The sequence below is a fragment of the Diadema setosum genome, chromosome 7 (assembly GCF_964275005.1).
Source record: "Diadema setosum chromosome 7, eeDiaSeto1, whole genome shotgun sequence".
Taxonomy (NCBI): Eukaryota; Metazoa; Echinodermata; class Echinoidea; order Diadematoida; family Diadematidae; genus Diadema; species Diadema setosum.
This window is the reverse complement of record NC_092691.1, coordinates 22,016,194-22,034,249: the sequence shown is the minus strand read 5'-3', so window position 1 is coordinate 22,034,249 and position 18,056 is coordinate 22,016,194. Positions and strand designations below refer to the sequence as shown.

General features: G+C 36.2%; 2 protein-coding genes across 3 annotated transcripts in view; one reads left to right on the top strand and one right to left on the bottom strand.

Annotated features, from left to right (window-relative positions):
* Window positions 1–4,742, top strand: part of LOC140231002 (betaine--homocysteine S-methyltransferase 1-like) — a 29,564-nt gene extending 24,822 nt beyond the window's left edge. Inside the window, exons 7-8 of the mRNA XM_072311152.1 lie at window positions 34–262; window positions 3,160–4,742. Coding sequence (XP_072167253.1) covers window positions 34–262; window positions 3,160–3,328 — 398 coding nt within the window. The 3' untranslated portion in view covers window positions 3,329–4,742. The remainder of the gene's footprint in view (window positions 1–33; window positions 263–3,159) is intronic.
* LOC140231003 (E3 ubiquitin-protein ligase CCNB1IP1-like) overlaps window positions 1–18,056 on the bottom strand; it is a 36,254-nt gene that overhangs the window by 16,155 nt on the left and 2,043 nt on the right. The window contains exons 3-10 of one of the 2 annotated variants that reach the window (XM_072311153.1): window positions 17,726–17,871; window positions 16,560–16,674; window positions 15,061–15,081; window positions 14,198–14,289; window positions 13,607–13,629; window positions 12,238–12,341; window positions 10,411–10,461; window positions 9,673–9,796 (exon numbers count right to left, since the gene is read on the bottom strand). In XM_072311153.1, coding sequence (XP_072167254.1) covers window positions 9,673–9,796; window positions 10,411–10,461; window positions 12,238–12,341; window positions 13,607–13,629; window positions 14,198–14,289; window positions 15,061–15,081; window positions 16,560–16,674; window positions 17,726–17,871 — 676 coding nt within the window. Of the gene's footprint in view, window positions 1–9,035; window positions 9,797–10,410; window positions 10,462–12,237; window positions 12,342–13,606; window positions 13,630–14,197; window positions 14,290–15,060; window positions 15,082–16,559; window positions 16,675–17,725; window positions 17,872–18,056 lie in introns of those variants that run through there. The other variant, XM_072311154.1, reaches the window with a different exon arrangement.

The following is an 18,056-nucleotide window of genomic DNA, read 5'->3' as shown; positions in this document are numbered from 1 at the left end:
CTACCCCCCCCCCCCAAAAAAAAAAAAAAAAAGGTCTAGAGCCGCGAATTATGACACGATGGGAGTGCCATCGTTATGCTCGGGAGGCGTATGACCTGGGTGTCCGCTACATTGGGGGCTGCTGCGGCTTTGAAGCCTACCACATCCGTGCCGTCTGCGAGGAGCTGAGCAAGGAGCGTGGCTTCCTTCCAGCTGGATCTGAGAAACATGCTCTCTGGGGAGATGGTCTGCGCATGCACACAAAGCCATGGGTCAGGGCTCGGTGAGTTTAATGCGGAGTAAGATTCATGTCTAAGTTCACTGTGGTTGTCATCTCTGTTTCTATCAGTGCATTACAGTGATAACAAATGTTTGACAAGCACACTTACAGTGCGAGTTGATCCAAAAAATAGGTGGTGTCCTTGAGTGTAACAGTATTTACTAGAGGGGTGACTAAAGGAATATCAGTCTATCTGTGCAGAGACTAGGTTGTTATCACCATTTGTAAGATGTAGATGACTTCCCTTAAAATGACGTCCACAAGACCATCATCTTTCTTTCGTCATATCAAAATTTCGTTACAGTGAAACCCTGTTATAACGAGGTCCGTGGGACCGGCGATATTACCTCGTTATAACCGGTACCTCGTTATAACCATACGCATCAAAAAACAAAGAAAAACATAAGCACTACATCGGAATATACCCATCAATGAAACTCAAGAACATCCTTTGCGTTGTTATTACACTATTATGGATCATTATTATTGAGATAATAAAGGGAAATTATTTGTGAATTAGACATAGGGGTTGAAATGAGTTAATTCTTTATTGTAATTCTTGTTTGTTAATTTTTCCTAACGCCAGCGCAAATAGAGTAAAATACAGGCGTTGTTTACTGTAACTTGCGAGGTATTTTTACGCTGTTGGTGCCCAGCGGATATGCGATGATTTCATGAATCATTTCGGTTGTAATCTTGTACAATATATGATCATTGGGCTCGAAGGGATTAAGAATGCGTTTTTGATTTTCTTCCGAAAATCTCTTCGCGTTTTGTACATCCGTTCTTGAAAAATATGCGACAAGATTGAACGTGGAAGGTTACGTTGTGATCCTTTTTACGCACATCTGTACCTCATAGACCATTCTGAAAGAAAGAAAAATCTTCATTGTGAAATACAGTGCTAAAATTGTGATAATGAACAAACCCAGATCGATTCAAACTAATAAATGCGTTTGCTTCTTTTTCTAATTTAGGTTAACATGCGTTGTTCAACTATTTTTATGCTACTGTCCCCTGGCGAGATCGCGATAATTTCAGAGTAACATACATGCGTATTTTACGCTGTTGGAGCCTAGCGGGAATTCGATAATTTCATGAATCATTTCAGCTGTAATTTTATACAATGTATGATCTTTGCGTCCGAAGGAATTAAAATGCATTCTTTATTTTCTTTCGAATATCTCTTCGCGTTTTGTACATCCTTGAACTGTTAAATGCGTTGAACTGTTAAATAAGTAGGTTAATATGCGTTATATAACTATCTTTACGCTACTGTCACCTGACGAGATCGCGATGATTTCATTATTTCGGCTTTAATCATACACACTCATATTTAAATTATTATTTGTTAAATGATAATGAACTAATCCAGATTTATGCAAATTAATAAATGCATTTGTTTCTTTTTCTGAACACCGATTAAGTAGGTTAACATGCATTATTCAACTATTTTCACGCTACTGTCACGCAGCGGGATCGCGATGATTTCATTAATCATTTCGGCTTTAATCATCCACACTCATATTTGCTATTTTAAGGCAGCAAAAGAACTGGAAGTCGGAAAAATGGAAAGGATATAATGATGAGTTGCACACCCATTCCAATTGTCCATTTTTGGCCACAAGTGTCGCTACATGAAAAGTTTTTGAATGCGTTATCTTTTTTTTTTTTTTTCTCGTTGGCATGTGGTCTGCCCTAATATCACGCACGCGTATCTCGCGAAAAAGCAAATCGAATGATTATGTTTAATGATTTAGTAGGAACATCGGAAGGCATTCCTGTGTCTTATTGCGTGATTTAGAAGAGAACATGGAAGGAACGGTTCTCTGCAAAACGGAAAAAAGACGTGGATATCGTGAATTCGGTTTTCAGTGTTTCGTTTGTCGCGTGTTTGAAAGCGGCAATTTAGTCAAGAAATGGAATCTCGTTATATCCGATCAAATTGCTTATGTTTTTCTTTATAATGATGCACCAAAATTGTCCTCGTTATAACCGAACTCGTCATAACCGATTCGTTCTGCCATAGGTTTACACGCAAAGGAAAACGGGACCGACGCGATCACCTCGTTATAAGCAGTTCCTCTTTGTAACCGAACTCGTTATAACGGGGTTTCACTGTATAACCAAACAAGTAAACAATAAAAGCCAGAGAGTGGATGATGTTTCGGCCTGAATTTTTATTTTGCTGTTTCCCGAATTTTGTTATAACCATGTTTGTTATAACGGGAGTGCACTGTAGCATTATTCTCATTACAACGAAGTAAAAATTAAGCTCAAAAATTGTCATTTACATAATTATCTTTATGTACTTTACTGTTTGGCTATACAGTGCACTCCCGTTATAAAGAACATGGTTTTAACAAAATTCCGGTTACAATGAAGTAAAAATTCAGGCAGCAACATTATCCACTCTATGTATTTTTATTGTTTATTTGTTCGGTTATAATGAAATTGCAATATAACGAATGAAAACTGCTGGTCCCGAGGACTATGTTATAACAGGAGTCCACTGTAACAAATTTTTGATATAACAAAAGAAAACTGTTGGTCCTGAGGACTTTGTTATGATGGGAGTGGCCTGTATCTGTTGATACTATGTGCGCTCCCATTATAACTAACACAGAACAAAACTGTTAAATTACAAGATGAAAATTTGGGTTCCAAAGTAATGTCTATATAATTTTATATATCATTTGCCTATAATGGTGTTTCATTATAACAAAAGAAAAATGCTGGTCGCAGAGAGACTTGGTTATAATGGAAGTCGCCTGTACAGCATGCTATTGCAGGGAGCAGTGTTGTCCCTGCACAGTAATTCTTTGCAGTGCACAACTTAAGGAGAGGGAGCCTTAATATACAGGATCCAATGACATGTTGCCCATTCCTCCACTTTACAGAGCTAAACGCAGTTACTGGGAGAACCTGAAGCCTGCCAGTGGCCGGCCATATTGTCCATCTATGTCCAAGCCAGACAACTGGGGCCAGACTCGGGGAGACAAAAATCTGATCCAGAAGGCCGATGAGACTACTGATGATGAATTGAAGAACTTGATGAACAATAAGTAGTACCCCAACGCTATCAGAGTTACCCCTCCCCAAGAATGAATCTCTCAGGGGAAGTGCTTTGTACATTGTGCTTGTATTTTGGAAAATATGTGCAGCTTTTGCCTGTAATTAGAATTTTAAAAGTTACAGGCACTTTTATTTGATTTATTTTCCTTCCAGTTTTCTTTTATTAGGAATGTAAAGTGTATGTGAAGACAAAAGTCCTCTTTGTTTTAGAAGAAATTGTAAAATGAATTGGTATCAAACCAAATACGGGAACCAGTTTGGTGAAAGCATTTCAGTTTGTTGTGATGTACCTCCCATACTGAAAATGGTTCTTTAAAGTGATCCAGGTACACATTTCCTCAGTCGTTGACCTCAATTGGAACAATTTTTGTAATTTCCGTTTATAACTGCATATCACCAGCTAATGTGAGAGCAGAAGATGTAAGGAAAGTTGCTTTATATCCTCTTAAAGTAGAATGCTAAAGCATGCAAGCATTAATAGACTTTCAGATATTTTGCTGTTTCCACTTAGTTTTCAAGAGTATGTATCATTTCCATGCTTGAGATGATGTACACTGTATTTATTTTTTATGAATGAGTAAATGCAAGAATTTGTGTACATAAGTTGGATAATAGACTGGATGTTCATTAGCATCATTCTGAAAGGAAACTGCACACTCAGTGTAAAAACTTTAATTGTGCTGGTCCAAAGAGTAGGCCATCATGTGTTTTTAGCTCATTGGATTTCATTTGTCCCCTGTGTTGCAACTCTTCGCCACACATCTTAACCCATTGAGGACAAGTCCCGAGTATAATCAGGCAGGTGCCCATGGGAAATGTGTGTTTGTAGCAGTTCACATTAAATTAAGGGGGTACTTTTAATATTCAGTTAGGTATACATGTATCTCCATCATTGATGGTCTGGTCTTGTCTTTTTTTCTTTTTCAATCAAGAAATATGACCGGGGATAAGTAAGAGTGTCATAAAAACCCACTTAGAAAAGTGGAAGTATGCAGTTTTGTGGTTTGTGGATGATGTTGCTTCTACATTTGACACTAAAATGTATGCTAAGAAAACAACTCCTCACCGACAGCATTGCCTTATACTGTATAATAACCACAAATAGTCTTGCATGTGTATACTTATGGAGCACCCTACTGATGAGTATCTCGTATCAGGATGCGTAGTACAGGTCCAATAACTATCCTGTCACACATTGTTTTCATAACTCAGATTGATGGTAATGGGTGCATTTTAATTGTGTGGCATGACAGTGCACTACATATGAACCTAGTGATTATGAATCCCCTCTATTTGGACCACACTAAGTCATGGAATATCAATTACTACTTTGCAACTGATTGACAAGAATTTCATCAATGACTACCTTGTATTAAAATTTTGGGGTCCCACCCCCATAAAAAACAAAAACAATGTATGCTTTGTTGTGATTAATATTTTGTGATGAGAGGTAGATATTCTTTGCTAATTTCTGATGAGACAAATAGACACCTAGGATGATAGAACAAATTAAAGCACAATGTACATTGATTAAATATTGGGTTTAATTGGCAGAATCTCCGAAATAGAGGTATACATGTACAATATATTAACAAAATGGCAAACAACCTGCAAAGTGAAAATTCCTCATTACTTCCTAGCTAATTTTGATATGGATAACAAAACTATTTATGAGAATGGTATACAAGTTGCATATTACAACAAATTTATAATACTTTTCTTCAGCCAATATACAGTGTATACTGATAAGATGAGGTAAAACGGTCATAATCTCATTTTTTTTTTTCATTTGAGGTATCAATTTATTGTTTGAATCAGTGCCTATGTATTAATTTCCACAAACAAATCTATCTTAGTGGTAATTGGTGCTCAAAATTAAGTCATTTTTCATCACCAAATTGTTTCACTCCATCTCAATTCTGGAAGAAAACTACCCATTTCAATCAATGAAATGTAGAATGAATACAGTAGGCACGAACAACAGGTTGATACAAGTCAGAATCTTATCAAATCATGTAAGTGTGGTGGGCATGTTGTACAACAGTACTAAAACCACACATCATGTGAACACTTAGAAAAAAGTAAACAATATTACAACTGTATATCCTCAACTTCAAATGCATTCAAAATGAGCTATGGTATAATGGACAGACGCTCCAAATATACAGTGTGTCAAAAAGAAAAAGTGATCCAACTGTAGAGGGCTACTGTTTCATGATTGTTAATTATGGAGTGCTCAATGTTGGTTGTGGGGAAAGGGTAAAAAAAAAAAAAAAAAAAAAAAAACTCTTCCTTCCGTTGGTACCTAATTGTGCTAATAAATGTCATGCATAACTGAGCACATTAACTTCAAAGACAATGACAGGTTGTACTTTTTCCAGTGAAGAGGATGAAATCTGTCAATGAAAGTAGTCAAATAAACGGGCAAGACTGCAGGTTTACGTTTAGGGTTTCTTAACTGTTCTGGTCCATAACCTTCAACATGGCCACCTGATGGATAACCTGTTCCCTACCACAAAGGACAACCCACACAATTCACTTTCCTCTGTTTATATTCAAGGCATGGTCTGTCAGTGCAAACTGTGTGTTGCACCCTTGGGTGTTGTGCTGGAACAGAGAAAAATGGACTGTAGGGTGGTCTTTGTCACAGTCATCAGACAGGTAGCCATGTTGAAGTTTATGGACCGTAAAGGGCAAGATGAAACATAAACCTGTAGTCATGCTGGCTGGCCTGTTTATTTGACCATTTTCATAGACAGATCTTGTCCATTTCAGTAAGACATTTAATCTTCCTTCATGATAATGCTCATGCACACTTGAAAAAAGTGCAACCTATTATTGTCTCTGAAGTTAATGTGCTCAGTGATGCATAATATTTATCATTCCAATTATAGGTACCAATGGAAAGAAGGAAGAGTTATCCTTTCCTCCCAACTAACATTGGGCTCTCTATAGTTGACAATTATTAAACAGTAGCTCTCTAGATTGAATTACCTTCTTTTTTTATATACATTCAGGCCACAAAATTATCCACTCTTTGTTCTTTATTTGTTGGGATGTAATGAAATTTGGATATAACGAAAGAAAATTGTTGGTCCCGAGGACTTCATTACATGGGAGTCCACTGTTTATACATGTACATGTATAAGATATATGTATTTTTGGCGTATTAGTCCAGGCGCAGCGACCCAGAAAAACTGACTTCGTTCAACCCACCCCGCAGAAAAGGTTTGACTGCATGGGGTGGTCGGTTGAACCCTCTGGAACACCCCTAGGCAGTATGTGATATCAAATTGTGGTATCAATGAAATTTTACAGGCCATTTTAGTTGCGACATGACCATATTCTTTGAGGAAGCGTCTGCGCACAGTAAGACTAATACACGTACCACTAGCACTGCTACAGGCGCCAATGCCAGTGGTGCCTGTTATAGTCTTAGCGTACAAAGACTTTTTCCGCGACAAACATCGGTTTTTGCCTGCAAACTAACTTTTCACGCTAAGCTGGGGTCGGTGTAGTGTAGTTTCCAGACGTTTTTATTTCGTCTTTATTTCTCCAAGTTGAAGCAAGCCAAGTGAGAGTGCATACCCAGCGATTGTGACGCCCGAACCGATTTTTGTGGCAATCATTGAGCACGCACCCTCACTCGGCTTAGCGCAATACAGCGGGCTTCTGCACAATAGACAGGCTGTAACTCAGAGAAATAAAGGCGAAATAAAAACAGCTAGAAATTAAGACTAGGGTCGGTAACGCTTGTTGCTATTGGGGCACTGAAAATGACAAAATTATCACAGTTTTTGCATTTATTTCATGAAGGATTCATCGAAACGCCTTAAAACTATATATGTGCATGTTGCTAGAGATGTCAGCAATACAATGGGATACATTGTAAGGTATGAAATTGTGCATGGTTACCATGGTAACCGGATGCCTACAGCTGATTGGTAACTCCCAAAAATATCTGGAATTTAGACAGGTTTGTTTCTTTTGCCTTTCGTGCACATCATTCATTGTAGATGAGCTCTACACTGTAAAATTAGTCTGGATAAAAAGGGAAAAGACGCCCAAGATTTTTCCCTCATTCTCTCCTCAGCATTAATTCATTACTGCACGCTTTGAATAAAATTCACATATCATGATATTTCATTTCACTCTATATATATATATTTTTTTATTTATTTATTTTTTTTTTATAATAGCTAACGAACACAAAGGTACGCTTAATTCTTTGATGGCTAATCCATCGCACGTGTATATTCCTTCTTTAGAAAGGAATTTATCGGTATTCTTGAATAAACTTCCTTTAAGAACATAAACAATCAATTGCTTTCCTCTGCTCTTTTCCAGGATTGTTTTGAATAACCATCGCTCTGTAAATACTCGAAAGAGCTACTATAGAATATTGGCTTTGCTTTCTGTATTCATCTTATTTTTAAGGGAAATTTGTGTCCATACATTATTAAAAACTATATACATTTGCCTATGCTTTGAAGTCAAATTTGTGTTGAAAGTACGACAGATGCTACTTTTTCATGCATTTTACTATTTGAAAATGATATCTTTCTTTCAATGGCTGTTTATTATGCCTTTGCTTACAAATTTTGCTGTAACTTGAGAATGCTTCAAAATATTCTTCACATATACCTGATGTCGTACACTTTATGCAGAAGGACATGCTTATTGAGCTTTTTGAAATTATGGGCTTTAGTTTTTGAGTTACTGACAACTAAATTCTGATTGGATAATACTTGTTGCCATGGCAACAGGGAAAACTTTTTTAACGAAAATCAATAAAAAAAATTGTGTTTTTTTTATTGCATCTATAAGATAAAAAAAAAAAAACAATGTTTGCAGCAGCAGGAGGCATTTGGGGGTTACCAGTCACCTTTAGGCATCCGGTTACCATGGTAACCATGCACAATATTATAACTTACAATGAATCCCACTGTATGGATGACATCTCTAGCAACATGTACATATAAAGTTTTATGCAGTTTTGATGAATTCTTCATGAAATAAATGTAAAAACTGTGTGAGTTTGTCGTTTTCAGTGCCCCAAATAGCGACAAGCGTTTACCGACCCTAGTCTTAATTTCCAGCCGTTTTTTCGTCTTTATTTCTCTGAGTTGCAGCTTGTGTATTATGCAGAAGCCCGCTGTATATATTGCACTAAGTGGAATGAGAGCACACACCCAGTGATTGCGATTCGGTCGTCACAATCACCGGGTATGCGCTCTCACTCGGCTTGCTTGAACTCTTGAAATAAAGACGAAATAAAAACGGCTAGAAACTACAATACACCGAACCCAGCTTGGCGTGAAAAGTTAGTTTGCAGGCAAAACCCTTGTTTATCGAAGAAAAAGTATATGCGCGCTGAGACTACTACACGCAGCATTGGCACTGGCGCCTGTAGCAGTGCTAGTGGTGCGTGTAATAGTCTTGGCGTGTGCAGACTCTTTTACGTTTGTTCCAACAAATCATGATGAAAAGTGGCCAGTAAAATTCTACTGACACCACAATTTGGAACCACATACTACCTGGGGATGTTCATAGAGGTCCCATCTACCACCTTGTCTGGTCAAACCTTTTCTGCGGGGTGGGTTGAACGAACTCCTTAATTAAGCCTCTTACAGGAATTAGCGCCTTGACTATATATATAGGCCTATATATATATATATATATATATATATATATATATATATATAACATAAACAATTTTAATTGTTGTTAATGTAGGCCAGCAAAGAATATGATGTTGTGTAGTAACACATAAATTTTCTGTATTACGTACAAATTTGTGTTTTACTGCAGTTACAGGTTATTGAAAGATTACTACACAAAGGGCCTGACACTATTTTATCAAGATTCCCCAGGTGTGCTTGTCATATCTTCAACATGCACCCTATGCTGATCCATCACTCCTTCATTGATATGAGGGACTACAGGAAAATGGGAAGTCATTTTGAAATAACTTAGAGAGCCAAAGCAATGGCCATTCAAATACAATCAATTTTTTTACCCTGTTTAATCATTAGAACATGAATCAGTCAAAATATTTGTTGGCATTCACGCAAGGCAACTTTTTCCGCTACATATTAAAACATTTACAGATACGATATTCCACAGTAACAAGATATGGCTTGTCATTTCTCATTACCCATTTCAAATAGGTCTTTTGTTTATTTTGTCAACGTGTAACGTACCCACTATGGTTAAATACATTTCAAAAATGAAATTGCAGTAACTCTGCAGTAGGCTGCTGCAAACACAATGTTGTGATATACAGGAAATAACCTTGAGAAAATGAACTAAGTTACAATCTGCGTTGGCCAACTGACCTGCGTGAGAGTTCAGTAGGTGTACCAATCTGCAGGTTAAACCTGTTGTGAACTGCTTCTTGATCCAGGGCAAGATGGGATGGGGTTCCTGCAGCTGACATTGCAGGGTTCAAGACAAACTCGCCTGCATGGATACAGAAGGAATTAGAAAAAAAAAAATGAAAACAACGAGAAATGTCACTGAAGGTAATGAATACTCCCTGCTTATCACTTTTGTATTGGTACACTGAAACAGCAACTGAACACAATTATTGTTCATAAGGAGCAGGCCAATGTTATTGGTACACAGACATATTACACGTGTGCCAAATTTTACTGAATTGCCTCGAGACTGGAAAAAATTACATCCACTTTTTCCTGACTATGGGGGCATGATATGCTACCACAGCAATGCACTTTTCGCTTCTCAAGTGTTTTGCACAGCTTTAACTTTACATCTAGAACTTATTGAATAACTAGAGAATTAAGAAGTTCAATCTACAAGCCTTTCACCTCATGTGGGGTCAAATGAGTTGTTGCCATTGCAATGACTCTGCTTATGCTGAAAAAATGTGTCTTGCACAACTTTACATTCAGCTCAATATGTGTACCAAATTTTATTCGAATTGCTCGAAAACTTGAGAAGTACATGTAGTTTAATTTACAACATTTGCAACAGGGCCTGAAATCAGGCTTTTGCCTGAAAACTGGCATCCTTGTCCTAATCTACTTCAATATTGTAAAGATTGTTCCTCTTACGTTCAGCGGTGGTTGGTACAATCTTTCTGTCACCTGATGGTCTTCTGTGCCCTACACAATATTTATACAAAAAAGGACACATAAGTACACACATCTACTACACAAACTAAAAAAACAAAACAACCCCCCCCCCCCCAAAAAAAAAAAAAAAAAATGCACAGGAAAAAATGACAGCAATACAGATTAAGACTTGTCCTGCAATGAATTTTATCACTGGGCAGGTCTATCATAAAGTCATAGAAAATCTCTGTCAATAACAATGTTGTTATTACCATGAAAAATACATTCTCTATAATCACTGTAGCAATAGATAATTGGCTAATTACACTGTAGCATAATTTTTAGAGGATGTATTAAGATGAATAAGGCATATGACAATAGTTTTAAGAGAAGAAATCATCCACACAAAAGTACAGTGCATCAAGAAAGTGACAATTATAAGTCACCTTTTCCAAAGAATTTCACAATTTGAAATTAAAATAGAAGAGTCTTTGACTGCCACTGAAATATAAAAAGACCATTTTCTTTTATATTTTGTTGGAACAAGAAATCATCTAATGTGATGATGCGACGATGTTGCACGTGTATCACTCCTAAATGTAATATCAAAGCTAAATGTAATATCGACCCTAAATGTAATGCACCTTAACCCTAAATGTAATAACAACCCTAAATGTAATACATTTTAACGCTAAATGTAATAATCGAGTCAACCCTAAATGTAATACATTTCAACCCTAAATGTAATAACCAGAGACAACCCTAAATGTAATACGTGTCAAACCTAAATGTAATAACGACCCTAAATGTAATACCGACCACAAATGTAATACATCTTAACGCTAAATGTAATAACAACCCTAAACGTAATACACCTTAACCCTAAATGTAATAACAAACCTAAACGTAATATATTTCAACCCTAAATGTCACATCGACCCTAAATACATCTTAACGCTAAATGTAATAGCTAGGGTTAACAGTGATTTTATTGAAATGAGATCATGATATTGTTCCCGTGAACATAAAAATCGCTGTAAATAGGGTCAACTTGGTCAATTCCTTGTATCCTTTCCAGAAAAAAAAAAGTGAAGTTTGAAAGTGAGAGTGGACCTAAACTTTCCTGTTTGTAACAGATTATCGAGCAAAGACTGCCTTGCAGTATAATCACTTTGTTTAGGAATTTAAAACTTTGTATGCCCAAGCTTTTGAGTACAAACAAAGTTTAAACTTGAAGTAGACATTAGCTAGTTTTCAGAAATTGAAGTGTTAACATGGCAACAGCCATGATGTGAGCTAAATAGCATTCCCAGCTCACAGTGATGGATTTTCTGCAATGCATAATTATTATAGGCATGGCTCACACACTTTGACTGAAGCTATACCAAACACTATGATACTGCATATCTGACAAGTTTGCTAAGCAGCTAATACAATGTATCTCTCGAAAACAGTGCCTCAATTTCCCTTTCACATTATGTAACATTAGCTGTTAAAACTATCTACTTCAAGTTTAAACTTTGTTTGTACTCAAAAGCTTGGGCATACAAAGTTCTAAATTCCTAAACAAAGTGATTATACTGCAAGGCAGTCCTTGATTGATAATCTGTTACAAACAGGAAAGTTTAGGTCCACTCTCACTTTCAAATTTCACTGTTTTTTTCTGGAAAGGATACGAGGAATTGACCAAGTTGACCCTAGTTACAGTGATTTTTATGTTCACGGGAACAATATCATGATCTCATTTCACTAAAATCACTGTTAACCCTTAAGTTTCCAAAAAGTATGACAAGCCAATCCTGATGCTGTATGTGTGCGAGCCCTTACCTTCAATGGTCGAGAAGGGCAACTCAAAGTTCGAGTCCCCCATTCCTCCTCCAGCTATGTCTCCATCAGAGAGAGCATCCATGCAGCTCACAGTGATGGATTTTCTGCAATGCATTATTATTATAGGCATGGCTAACACACTTTGACTGAAGCTATACCAAACACTATGACTGCATATTTGACAAGTTTGCTAAGCAGCTAATACAATGTATCTCTCGAAAACAGTGCCTTAATTTCCCTTTCACAGTATCAATGTCAAGTACAAAGATCATCATAGATTGTTGAAGGGGAATATGGCCCAGTTATAAGTTGCTCTGGAAAGAAAGAATAAAATGTTATAAGCACAACTGTGAAATTTTGATCAAACTCTGATAAACATTTGGGAAGTTATGAAATTCTGAACTTTTAACAATTTTTACCAAAATAGTTCTTGAAGAGTTGAATATGCATACGAGTGTGCTGATGATGTCATCTCCTGACAAATTTCCACTGATCAAGTAAAAAAAAAAATGACAAAAATTCAGTTTTCTGCTTTTAAATTATAAAACGTTATATCATTACTGGTTGAATAACTTCAGAATAATGGACTTCAGATTTATACAGTGCATCAAATCTGAGACTTGGGCATAAATGCATAAGAATAAAAAACTGACAATTTCATAATTTTGTGTACAAACTATGTGGCTAGTTGTACAGGGATGACATCATCAACCACTCATCTGACTGTGAGAGAAGTGTTTTGTAAAAATTATCAAACTCACAATTACATAACTTCCTTTTTAAACTCTTATCAAATTGTGATCAAATTTTAACAGTTGTGTTCTGAAGATACTAGTTCTTCAATCGGACTAACTGTTGATAGGACCAAAATTCCCCTGTAAGAACTTTGAAGATAGCTGCAAACACTTTCCATCTTCACATGATCTGATTCAACACAGGTATTCATGAATATGACTCATGTTCATTAAATAGTTTTCGATATCATTTTAGATAAGATAATATGTTCCCTCCCTAATTATCTGCATTCATCAGGTTCTTTACCCAGCATTACTTTGGTTGATGGAGAGGTCAAAAATCCAAGATGAAATTAGCATTCTTCACATGCTTAAAAAGTCTACTCTGCATAGAATTCTTTGTGGAAAAAGCTACCATACACGATTTTACAACTGTATAGATCAACAATGGCTTTGTTACTCTTACCTTTTGACTATATAAGTGGCCAATAATCATGATACAAACTAGTGTGGAACATATTTTGTCCCTTTTAAGAGAATCTATATGGCTTTCATGAAATCTTAAATGTATGTTTAAATGAACAGAGAATGACGAAAACAAAACATAGGGCCTACTAAGCAGCAATGTGACTCACCTCCTCATTGCATCGTACAGCAACTGTGAATGAATCAACATTAAACTCACACTTTAGCAAGGCAATAGTAATTGATGATTCATTCATTCATTCATTCATTCATAATTGATGATGGTGACATTAAAGAAACCACATTAAAGCCATGGCTCTATTTGCCAATAATAATCAGCAGGAAATCCAAAGTGTGCATCTTGGTCAAGTGACACAAGAGCTCAAGTTTCACTAAATCCTTTTTTAATACACTGTACTCAAATTAAGGGTAGATCAGGTTAATTAGGCAGTTTTTTGTTTTTTCCTGGCCTGGATCTATGTATTGTCATATTACAGTACAAACTTAATTACCTGTGTATCCCTGAACAGGTGTGAATCTATAGAAGACACACACACACACACACACACACACACAAAATCTGGATGGACATATTATGTAAAATCAACTACGCACAAATGACAGAGATACAGACCGCTGAATAGTCCACATGCCTCTTTCATAATCTACAGTAAAGTTAAAGACACAATGCAATTACAGGGGAATTAGTTTACAGGTAAACCAAAACTAATAATCTCAGATGAAAGACTTATATAACTTACCTGCAATTTCTGATATTGGCGGCTTCTTTCCATCAATTTCTCAGATATGTCATGGTAGCGTTTCTTGTTCATCTCGATCTCTTTCTTCAAAGCTAATTGAAAACAGAAAGATAAAGTTTTATCATAACATCTGCATATCCAGTTTTCTGAAGACTTAATATTTCTTACTTAGACTACAGAATCCTGCCAGAAAATCACATCAGGTGTTGGAGAGTTCTTTATAACATTCCCTAGTTAAAAGTTGCCATGTGCTGGTTAGACCTCACATTGCAGTCAACTTTAAGAGTATGCCTAGTGGTACTGTACAGCTTCATTTGGCAAATCTAGAAACCCCAATTATTTTAAACTCCATGCTTGATCTGAAACTCTTTGAGTTTGTGATACTGGAAACAGCTTGATCTTACATGTTATTCATATCATTTGTTAAAAAAAAAAAAATAAATTAAAAAAAAAGAAGAAATATATGTATAAATGTATGTACGTGTATTTAATCTAAGACGAAAAAAAAAAATCACTGTGGGATGTAAAATGGTGTAGGCAACGACCCTCCATCACACATCCTTCCCATTTCATAATTTGTTGTTTAATCTTTAAATGACACGTACCTTTGGGTCACTACGTGTAAAATTTCTTTATAACTGCACAAAAAGACCCCTATTGAAATAAATGTCACATTAGTGACAATAACTGAAGATGTTTTGATATGTCTCCCATATCATATTGTCAGTTTATGCTATCATGACCCATTATTTACATTTGAGACACCCATCCTTTCCATACTCTTTCTGTATTGCTAAAGCCATTTTACCTACTCTTTGAAAGCATCACTATCAAACAAAAGGTGCTGAGATGTGCACACATACCTGTCACCTGTGCTTTAAGACCTGAAGACCAGATATTGAAGGAAAATTAGTAGGAGGGATTTTAATCATCAATATTATGTGTGTTTGAGTACCAGACTTCATAATGCAAAGCAGTGCCCGCAAGAAAGTAACGATCAGCATTAATTACAGTCGTAATTTTGGTTGATAAAAGTACAATACGTACAATGAAGCTTGCAAGCACTTTATAGTATCGAAGAAATATTTTTGTTTGCATTGTACATTGCCAATGTTTCACAAGGCAATTATATGTCAGGGTTTCTTGCAGTTCAGAATATGCTCTTTCAGAGTACGATATTGAATTTTTTTCTCATTGGTCAGTTTGGAATAAAATGCCACTGTCTCAAATTACCATGGGAACCATGATCAGAAGCCGTCACAGGGCTGCCAACACTGGAAACTAGTTGAGAGTGAGACTCCCATAGGCCAATGCTATAATTTAGGAGTCAAAATGAGTGAGATCAATAGAAATGCATGCAAATGAAATAAAGTTTTAGAGTGAGAAAGGACCAAAATGCGCGAGTCTCGCGCTCAATGCATGAGAGTTGGCAGCCCTTCGTCATTGAACAGCTAAAAATTCAGCACCCATGTGGGATATTTTCATATGAAAAAAAAAAAATGTTACTGCACTTGGATCTTGAAAAAGAATTCTGAAAATTAGTTTGCAGTGTATTTCTTTTCAGTTTTGTTCTTAAATATCTGGTACCAAAACTCTGGGGTCCCACAGGCTACTGTAACCATTTGAGGAGCACTTTTAACCACTGTAACCATTTTAATACATTATTTAATACTCTCTTTTTATGTTTGTTTTTGTTTTGATACTTTTGTTTTTCTTGGGGTGGTTGTTTGCTGCCTTGTTAGCAAGTTAGACTTTTTCAGGGCACGCCAAGCTTTTTTTCTCAAATAATTCAATATGGCTTTATCCACCCTTGTTGCCGAGATGATTTTAATGTTTTATATAATCTCTCTCTCTTTCTCTGTCTATATATATATATATATATATATATATATATATATATATATATATATATATAATATATACATGTATATATATATATATATATATATATATATATATATATATATATATAATATATACATGTATATATATATATATATATATATATATATATATATATATATATATATATATATATATATTTGTAGTAGAATAGCTTCATTCTGAACATAAACAGGGCTCCTCTCCCCCATCTTAACAAGTTATTTGTGATGCCAATCGCCATAGATGCCTGGTTAACCGTCAATGAATACAGTTTAATTTGAATCCCATTAATCCCTCATAAGTCACCACGGTGCATTTCTTTGGAGCGAGGCATTGTTATTCCTGAGTGGGCTGAGTAACTTACAAGGTCATATTTTGGGACTTTTAATACCAAATGCTAATGAAAAAGTGCAGCAATTAATGAATGCTAAACTTTGTGCACTTTATGTGTAAAGACCTTTAATAAAGAAAAGGATACTTGATGCTTCTGCCCGTGTTCTGCTCAGGAGTTGCTCATAGTACTGCTCCACCTGTGTACTTCTTTCCTTGACTTTGGTGGCAACATAATCTTGATATGTCCTCTCCTGGTGAATCTACCTCATGAAAGATCAGATAGGTCTAATGACTGAAATTGACTCAAGTCAACTCACAAGTAAGTGCACATCAATATATCAGAATACTAGAATGCATCAACATCAAAACACACATTAAAAAAAAAAAGGTATTTTCAAAATAAAACAAAAAGAGCAAGAGACACAGTCAGTAGGTCTACTGCCCAGCATTCGTGCAAACTATTACCAAAGAAGAACATAGCAAACTTGGGGATGGGGGGGGGGGGGGGGGGGGGGCCTCCAGGGGGTGTCCACTTGTATAATATCCAACTGGCAATGATAGTTGCCAAATCTGTGGAAAATTTGACCATGTGTAGGGAATATAGTGGTATCATATCAAATTTGCTGAAGGCCTACATTTTTTCATATCAATGTTACATGAACTATCTTTTGACATTGTTTGAGTAGCAGTTTTCTTCCATGGACGTGTACACAATACCATTTGAAATATTGTTGATCAGATGATATCAGTATATTTATGTTTCTTATGCCTAGGTCTGAACATCAGTGATTTGCCATCATACACTAAAAATGTGATTTAGGGAAGCAGCTTGTATTGGGTACATGCAAAATTGGGTATGTTTACTACTATACTTGTGGCCCATAGACACTGAAACTGCCCTTGTGCAAAGCTGAGAATTAGGTGGTGATGCTGCTCAAACAAACTACCAGTTCAAGTTAGGGGCAAGCTGGGCTCGGAGAGTACTTTGACTATTTGACCCATGATAACTTTTGTTGTTGGAAACATACAGAATGTTCTCATCCATGGGTTGCAATATTGTTCTTGCAAAGTTTACATTTCTTTTGACTTCACCTCATGACTTACATCTCCCTCAATGGATCTTGCTGTAAAACCTTTGTTTGCTCTGAACCCTCCCTAGTTTTATATATTAAATCAATGCCAGAACAGAATTCTTTTTCTAATTTTAACCAATGATTACAAGCATACATTTGCATTACAGTAGGATCAATGCTTGCCAAAATTTGTTTTAGTTGTAATGGAAGTCAAGTTAACACAAGATATCACAATTACCTGATATGTCCAGAAGGCTACTGCACGTGAACAGATTTCAAGAATGACCTCTGGCCTCTGACCAGCCAGAACCATTGACTTGTATTGCTCAGATGGTGAGAGATCGATGCGCAAGATGTCTAACTTACCTGGTAAATTGGTGTCGCCTAAGTTGAACAGAGAAAAGCATTAAAATCACATCATGTGCCTAATTCAACTATACTTCTATCATCTTTACCAAATCACAGAAAAGAGGAACAGGGGAAATATTTAATGGGGGTAATCTTATGTGGTAAACTTGTGCAATGGACTCTGACAAATTTCAAAGTAATATGTATGTAACAATAATTTC